General features: G+C 43.3%; 3 protein-coding genes across 3 annotated transcripts; 1 reads left to right on the forward strand and 2 right to left on the reverse strand.

Moving 5' to 3' along the window:
• Window positions 1-904: 904 nt before the first annotated feature.
• Window positions 905-1,096, reverse strand: PADG_12425 (uncharacterized protein; the record flags this gene model as incomplete). Its single annotated transcript, XM_010765360.1, has 1 exon — window positions 905-1,096. The coding sequence occupies one exon, from the start codon at window positions 1,094-1,096 to the stop codon at window positions 905-907; it is 192 nt and encodes a 63-aa protein (XP_010763662.1).
• A 285-nt stretch (window positions 1,097-1,381) lies between these two features.
• Window positions 1,382-5,643, forward strand: PADG_08344 (uncharacterized protein; the record flags this gene model as incomplete). The annotated part of the gene is made up of 2 exons (XM_010765288.1): window positions 1,382-1,441; window positions 1,522-5,643. The coding sequence occupies 2 exons, from the start codon at window positions 1,382-1,384 to the stop codon at window positions 5,641-5,643; spliced, it is 4,182 nt and encodes a 1,393-aa protein (XP_010763590.1).
• Window positions 5,644-5,927: 284 nt separating this feature from the next.
• On the reverse strand, window positions 5,928-6,957 carry PADG_08345 (uncharacterized protein; the record flags this gene model as incomplete). The annotated part of the gene is made up of 2 exons (XM_010765289.1): window positions 5,928-6,539; window positions 6,628-6,957. The coding sequence occupies 2 exons, from the start codon at window positions 6,955-6,957 to the stop codon at window positions 5,928-5,930; spliced, it is 942 nt and encodes a 313-aa protein (XP_010763591.1).
• Between the last annotated feature and the right edge of the window lie 1,510 nt (window positions 6,958-8,467).

Below are 8,467 nucleotides of genomic sequence, written 5' to 3' on the forward strand. Positions count from 1 at the left end.
TTTTATTCTTTGTATAAAATTTTAAACTTTATAGACATATAAACTATAAAAGTAGCTCAAACTTTAAAATTTTATATTAAAAATAATTTTATTACTAAGTTACAACTAGTTTAAAATAAATAAGTAACTTGATTTCTTCAAAATTTACAATAACATTTAATCTTATTTATAAACTATGTAGTTAGTAAATAGGGTTAAAATACTTACTAATCTTGTTGAATTCGGATAAGTGAAATCAGATGAGCGAGTTCGAATAAGCAAATAAATAACTATATAACTGTATAACTGTATAAGCGAGTATTAAAACATCTTATTCTCATGTGAGAAGGATCAATCACTTTTGTGTCTCCAAGGAACCCGCGCGGGAAATCCCGTGATAGGTAGTTACCCACTGGATTTGACAGATATCCGTCTGACTAAGCAGTGATGCGCCACGACTAACAACTAACTAACTAGTTAACTAACTAGTAGTTAACTAGTTAGATGGTTGGACGCGCCCCAAAAATACATTAACTGGCCCATCTGGACACTGTTCAAGGTTCAAGCTCTATATACACGGGTAACCCTCCAAACATGGACGCGTCGAGGTATACATACAATGTCGTATGTGTTTTGATGGATAACTAGTTAGGTAAGTGACTTTTCTTCTGGACGTTTCTACCTGTGCAGGCTATGCGGCGTGGCTGGGAGGAGAGGGACTCCGCTGTGTATGATGCATACCGCTCCTCCGTGCAAGTTTGGCCCAGTTAGTTACGCTATGAGAGTGTTGAAAAGCGTCGCGTTTTTTGTTTTGCTGGCGGACTCCTTTTGTCTATAGATATATATACTTTTTGACACTCTTGTTCACTCGTCATAGTCAGGTATATTATATTGATTTTCGTTGCTGGTATGACTAGGGCCACAGTCACCCTGGGGTTTCTTCGTTAACATCAACGCACTTGAGAAGGGGGCCATTCATCATTTCCAAGCGCCGGATATTGAGGATAGGGGTCAATTGAGTCTCTATATTTGCACGCTTTGATATTCCTGGCTTCTGACCCTTGAGTGGGGATTGGCATCGACGCTTTTGAGGGTTACGTACTGTACGTCCACGCATTGTGCGCGGCATCTGACGTACAATCTCTATCTCTAAGCGCCCGGATAAGAAGGGATATCAACCTTTCAATTTCTGGCTGGCTTTGATACACCTTGTAATCAGTTCCAATGGTTCCCCCCAAATGAGCCAGATATCCCGACGACATTGATTTTATTCCCCGACACGCCTATGTCTTACCTTCAATCGAACATCGATTTTCTGAATACACAGACGATATATAATAAGAATGATAGGCTTCTTGAGTCCTTCCCTGCTTATATTCGGAGACTGAAATCTCAAGGAAAGATGTCGCAACATGCACAGGCGTCCCCGCCTCCGCCTCCTACGGAAGCGGGAAGACGGGTGGTAAGTTTGCGAAATATATTTGTCTCAATTCCTACGCGTATCCAATTTTGGTCCGTTCTAATTGGTCGTTTTGTATTCAGGTGCCTATGAAAGCTAGACGGGGGGGTATTAGTTTAGGTGGGAAGCGCAAGTTATCTCAAAGTGAGCTGTTTCGTCGACCGGGAACTATCTATCTCCCATCTCATTCCTACCACCACCACCACCATCACCACCATCGCCACCGCCAACAACAACAACAGTCGTCGCAAATAGCTTCTGAGAATGCTCCGGAAGCATCGACATCATCGACAGCAGGTGTGAAAACTGATGTATCCACAAACAACCAGCCGAGTGCGATTGTTCAGTCGGCATCATTGGCAGGAGGGTTCTCGCCAGAGCCGGATTTGGATGACAGCGATTCATTGGATAAAAGGGCGCAATCCTTGCTCCATCAATTTCTTTGTACCAGCTCAGCGAAGTTGATGAAATGGGCAGATTCTGGGCTGAGGTCAGAGTCAGAGTCGCGTAATTCCCAAGCACAAGCGGCACGGACTGCTGATGGTGAAGTTAAGAAGAATATTTTTGGTGCTGAGGTTTTTCTCGAGGGAGAAGGAGACATTGACTCGAAGAAAATTGTTAATTCTGAGAAGTTTCATTCAAATGAAAGTCTCTCGGGGAGAGCTCACGGTTCTCAATGTTCTGGTGTTATGCACAATAGTATAGCAACACCCGCAGCAACAACACCAAGGAATCATGTCAATCTACCCAGCAAAAGCATCCCACCGTTTTCAGGAATATCCGCTCAGAATCATACGCAGGATCTGAACAACGAACACATTGCTGTGTTACCTGAACTGGCTGGCATTGCCAGCTCCTCTACAGCTTCAAAAATCCAAAGTGCTCTGTCTGGCTTAGCAACCACAACTCCACCCTCATATCCCGTTCCTACTGTTGTTGTACTTCAACGTCCTCCCCCAGAAGTCTTTATCAAACCAGGTTTACGAGCATCTTCAACTTCCTTATCCACAAACCCACCGGAGAAGCATCCAAGGAAAAAGCCAGGACCAAAGCTTAAAATGGCCCGTTCTTACTGCAGCACCAGCTCCTTTGTTCCGCCAGAATGCCCAAGTGAGACTTCTGTACGACGTCCCCGGCGCGCTCGTGCTGCGCCAATTAATTACTACGCCAAACGTCCCGGATTTTATGGGTATAAGGATGAGGAGGAAGGTGAGGAAGAAACACGAGCTCCCGAACCTATTAAACCACCAGATGATAGCCACAAGGAAACCACATTGAATGACCAACTCGCTCCAGTTCCTGAATCTACACGCCCTCCATTTCGTTCAGAATACCGCTCTGGTTATTTGCAACTGGAGAAGTCGCCGTTAACTGAAGTTGTTTCCAATATGTTTGAGAAATACGCTCCGTACTGTTCACAAGATGCGAGAAAAGGGTATGGTAAGAGATGCGAGAATGAGAAGCTTGACGAAGACGATCCGGAGGGACAAGTGATACATGTAGATTTCGATCAACGGGAAATGGAAGGGCTTTATCTTACCATGACAGGAAAATTACCCGCTGAATCAGATGTCCCGCTGCCGGACCAGCTTATTCATGCCGCTCGTAAATTTTTCCCAAAACCGCGAGAGCAAAAGGCCTTGGTTGGGAAGATTTTCTATCTCAATGTCATTCGCAAGTCCCTGCTTGAGATAACTGATAACCCAATCGCACTCCTGCTTCATCTGCGTCAGAAAAATAATTCATGGCGTAAAGTCGATAAAGTACCCAATGTACAGACAATAATGCGGATCGTTTCTCATATCCCTCTAGTTTTCAATTTGCAGGAGGAACAGCCCAATCGCGTTCATTCTGTTCGTTATATCCAACAGGCTGTGCAGCGCATAAGCGACGATGAGTTTGATTACTTGGTATCAGTGCTGCCTCACATGGACTTTTTCAAATTTCGCAGAAAACAACATATTCGTGCTTTTTTATCAGACGCTGCACAAGGGCTTATTTCATCTACTCCTCACCTTTTACGGGCAATATCCTCTAATGCTGCATACCCGTCCCCAGATTACGATTCCATGAGGCCTTCAGCTTTACTCCGCGGACGTGAATTAGGCGAGAGGGTCTATCGACGGAAGACTCCTATCAATCGAAAGCTCCAGATGAACAAAAGTTTGGAACTCTGGAAGCATTGGAAAGGCGCGTCGAATGACGTTGTGGTTCTTGCATGGTCTCCTGATGGCACGCGCTTTGCTGCTGGCGCTGCAGCTCAGTCCGATGAGCATAATATGATGTATAACCGGAATAACAATTTGCTGCTGGGAGACTTAACTTGTAATTCATTGAAAGAACTTCCCGATCACCGTATCATGCGGCCCGCACCGCACAATGTTACGGACCCCAACCTCTACATGTCTGTCAGTGCTGTCCATTGGCGTGATGATTCGCTCTATACTGCCAGCTATGACAGCACTGTTAAGGTATGGGACGTCTCGACGCATTCTGGGGCAAGGTGTGTTAATACCCTCCGACACCATGGACGGGTTACTGTTATGGCTGTATCGAAATCCGGCACCGTTGCAACGGGCTGTGATTCCGCCTCTCATATCAAACTCTGGAATAAATCCGAAGACGGTCGTGATTACAGCCCCTTTGAACTGGCGTGTCATCCGACGAAAAACGTGGAAATGGTACCCTCTTCCCTGACCTGGGGCCCATTCTCCGCAGATAACTTTCTTGTCGCCGGGCTGGCTGGGCGCAACGATGAGAATTACAGAAATGGCTATCTTGCTGTCTGGCAGATGGGCGAAGCAGCTCCCGTTCCCTTAGCGGTATCGCCTAATTCCCAGAACGTGTTTGACGCGGTGTGGCACCCGACGGAGCGCATTTTTGCAACTGGTAACTCAGTGCCATTCACAGTTAGTACGCTGGGTCTTGCGAGGTCGACTCGCTCGATGGTCCGAGTCTACGACCCGCTGAGATCTAGGGCTTTGATATTCTATGAATGTCCGGCGCTTGATATTAATGACGTTACCTTTTGTCCCGCTAATCCCAATTATATCACCGCCAGCTGTACCGATGGGGTTACGTATGTGTGGGATTATCGAAATCCTGGCCAAGTTCTTCACAGACTATGTCACGGCACACCGATCTTGGAGCAAAATACAACTGTTTCTCGAGAACAGCATGATACCGGGGTGCGCATGGCGCTGTGGAGGAATAACTGGATCGACCAGTTTTATACCGGGGGTTCGGACGGCGTTCTTAAGAAATGGAACATTCTCAGGGCACCGGAGGATGTACTTGTTGAAAATACCGCGAGTTTTGATCAGGGGATCATGTCTGGTGCTTTCTCTCCCGATTTCACCAACTTACTTGTTGGAGATAGCTGTGGCAGTATTCATGTGATATCTAGTGCCCCGTTTTCCCGCGAGGGTGGAGAAACTCTGGTCTATGAGCCTGCTGATAAAGACAGAGCCTCGGAGGATGATGAAAACCTGGGTACCAAAACTGCACAGGAACTCCTCTCTTCCGGCAAGCTGAGTCGCCATCCCATATTTGGCGTTGGCCAGGGTCCTCGCTATGACGGTCCATTTGCCGCCTGGGCAAGGGCTCCAGGAACTCCCAGAGAACTCCTGCCAAGTACGCCTCTACTTCCGGACGTCCGGGCTATGCAGCTCTATGGGCCGTCCGTTAGTACTCGTCATCAACTTGATAGCGACGGCAAGAAACAACTGTCCGCTCGGATACGGGTGGCCATAGCTCAGAACCAGCTGCGAGGGAAAAATAAACGGAAGGGAAGCGAAGAGGCTGCAGAAGAAGCCGCTACGTTCAGGTCTTCTTCTGCCCATTCCTCTTCATCTTCTTTTTCGAGACCTCCCCCTCCTTCAAGGTTTTCTACTATTTCCCCGTCCCTATTTGTTTCGCATAGGTATGCAGACCATACGCATCAGTTCATCAGCATGCTCTCGGATGACGATGAGCCGGGCCCTTCTGTTTCGTATGCATCTTCGTCATCATCTTCTATCCGTTCTTCATCGCGCTCTACGGCTGCAGTTCGGATAAGGAGCAAATTACCGTCGACCAGCGCGAGTGCTATTGATCTTACGATTTGTTCTGAGGATCACGAGGTTGAGAAGCTATGCGAGCTTATGGAGGATGACTACTGGTGGCCGCGCAGTTGCGATGTGGATCCGAATATTCGCGCAGAATAGGTATTGCTTGGAGTCTTCAATGGATGGGTTATTGGAATTTTACTCCTCGAGCGATAGAGGTTGCCGCTTAGACGGTCTCCTTTTCTGCGCGCATTTGCCTGTTTGTTTTCCTCTTCATTTTTCTTTCCATGTTGCAATGAGCTACGATTTGTGTATTGTTATTTTGAGCGTATGATTAGTTTGGTTTCGGTTATGTCATTTTATGTTTTTGTTCCTCAATTATATTTCTCCTATAGTATGCTTGCATTTTCACAGACAGTTTACCCACGCAAAAATCCCAGCTTTCAAAAGCGCAACTGGCCCCTATCCATTAAGTCACGCTTCGCAAACACCCAAGCTGCCACCCCAACCACCAGCGGAACCAGGATAAACGGTGAACCAACTATACATCTCAACCCCTTCATCATAACATCATACTGCACCCTCTTCATAAGCTTCGCAAACTCCTTGCTCTCATTCAAACACGGAAACTCCACCTCCGGCCCCGGCACCTCCTTGCCCAAAAACTTACACAACGGCTCCCAGCCACTGCCTAGCTTATACTCCAGCAGCCGCTCCTGGGGCACAATGCGGCGGATCATCGCATAGTGTCTGCGATATGTGTCCTTCGCATTGCGGTACAGGCCTGCGCGATTTGAGGCGTTGAACATGGCATATTCAAGCTTGACCATTAGTGTTGCGGGGCGAGCGGCTAGGAAGGGGTCTAGCATGTAGCGGATAAAGAGGACGGTCCAGGTGTAGCCGGCGGAGAGGACGTAGGTGCTGAAGGAGTGGTACCATTTTTCGATGTCGCGATCGACGAGGATTACTTTGGCCTGTGCGGTGCGCTTTGTATCAATGCTTTGCGCTCGATGTGGACCCCTCCGTTTCAATTTCAATCGCGGAGTTCCAGCTCTCTAAATGCTATACCCAGGATACCATCCGTCCCCCAGGCCTCCTCTCTCAGAACCCCTTCTCCTAGCAATTCCAAATAAATCTACATACCTCCGGATACATATCCACAAACTCCTCCGAAAACCCAATAACAGGCATATCCGACAGGACGTGAAAGTCGCCCAGGAACGCATCGAAGTCCTCACGCGCTAGCGGCTTGCCCTTGCCGTAGAACTTCGCATCAATGGCTCGCTCCCATTGCACCTGGTCGCTAGTGCGCTCGACGAAGTCGAAGCCATGGTACGTGCGCAGACCGAGGATTTGGTAGGCGGCCATCATGGAGACGGAGCCGGTGCGTGGCATGCTGAGATGGAGGACTTCGAGGGGGGAGGTGCGGATGCTTGTGTGGGAGGGGGGTTTGGGTTTGAGTTTTAAGGGCATGGTGGGCTTTGAAGGAAAGATATTCTACTGCCCTTTTAGAGGGAAGAGGGGAGGGAGAAGGTTGTGGAAGGGCGGGAGGGGTGGTTGGGTGGCTTATGGGTTGAGGTTTGTTATGGTTTTTGAATGGTGGGCAACGATGTATGAAACCTGACTAGAATTGAGGATGGGGATTTCAATAATTCATTTCTTGAATCACGACAAAGGATAGCTTTTTATGTACTGTAGATAGACTATTTTCTTCATGTTCTAGTAGTAATGAATTCGGAGTTGCAGGTACTCCGAGCATGTCAGCTCGCAATTCCGGGTATCAGCCTATCTCGCACTAACGGCCCCGATGCACCGTATCAAGCCCCCCGACGCGATTCCAATGATGCTGTCCTTAAAAGATGGGGATATGTTCTACTAATATTGAAGCTCTCAGCTGTAGCTAGACAGATTGACATTTTGAAATTTCCAACTTTTAGGTCTGCAATGGTTCATGTGAACAAGTTGAGCCGGGCAAGGCTAGGAGATAGACTAAACTATAGTTTACTAAAAAGTAGTCAGTCAATTCAATGTAACTAACTAATTCCCAAGAGAGCGAGCAGTCAATTTGAAATATTATCTTACTCATCCACCTCAACACACAATTGTGCCATTAATTCACAGTAAAAAATGCAACAAACTCTACATAAACAGAGAGAAGAATTGAACTCATGGTATTCCTCATTAAAAAGCAAGAAATCTTCAACATTAGAGACTGCATATCTTTTTAACATGTTATACTTTTTATTATATTAGAGACTTATAAGTCAATCTTCAAGAATCAATTTATATGCAAATTCAATTAAATTGAATGAAACAGAAGAATATTACTGTAATAATCAATTTTAAGTAAATAATAATTATTTTTTTACTAAATAATTATTTATTTTTATTTTTTATATATTAATAAACACTATTTAATTAAATATTATTTATAATAATTTTTATAATATTATTTTAATTTATATAATTATAATAAATATTAAATATATAAAAAATAATTTTTAAAATATATTTATTAAATATAAATTATAAAATAAAATATTTTTATTATAATTAATTAAAGTTTTTATACTCTATAAATTAAGAATAAATAATTTTAATTTAAGTTAAGATATTAAATTAAATATATTTTTATATATTACTTTTAAAAGTTAAATTTTTTAAAATAATTAATTTAATTAAATATTATATATATATAAATAAATAAAAATTTAATAAAAATATAAATATAAAGTTTTATTTTAAAATAATATAATATTTAAATTAATATAATAAATAATAAATTTAAATTAAAAGAATTTTAAATAATATAATTATATTTTAAAATATTAAAAAATTATATAAATTATTTAAAAATATTCTCTTTTAAAATAATAAAAATAAAATTTAAAATTTAAAATTAATTATATATTAAATAATAATATAATAGATTAGTAAATTATTAAATATAATTAATTTTATAATTATTTTCAATTTTTTATTT

The sequence above is a fragment of the Paracoccidioides brasiliensis genome (genome assembly GCF_000150735.1).
Source record: "Paracoccidioides brasiliensis Pb18 unplaced genomic scaffold supercont2.16, whole genome shotgun sequence".
Taxonomy (NCBI): domain Eukaryota; kingdom Fungi; phylum Ascomycota; class Eurotiomycetes; order Onygenales; family Ajellomycetaceae; genus Paracoccidioides; species Paracoccidioides brasiliensis.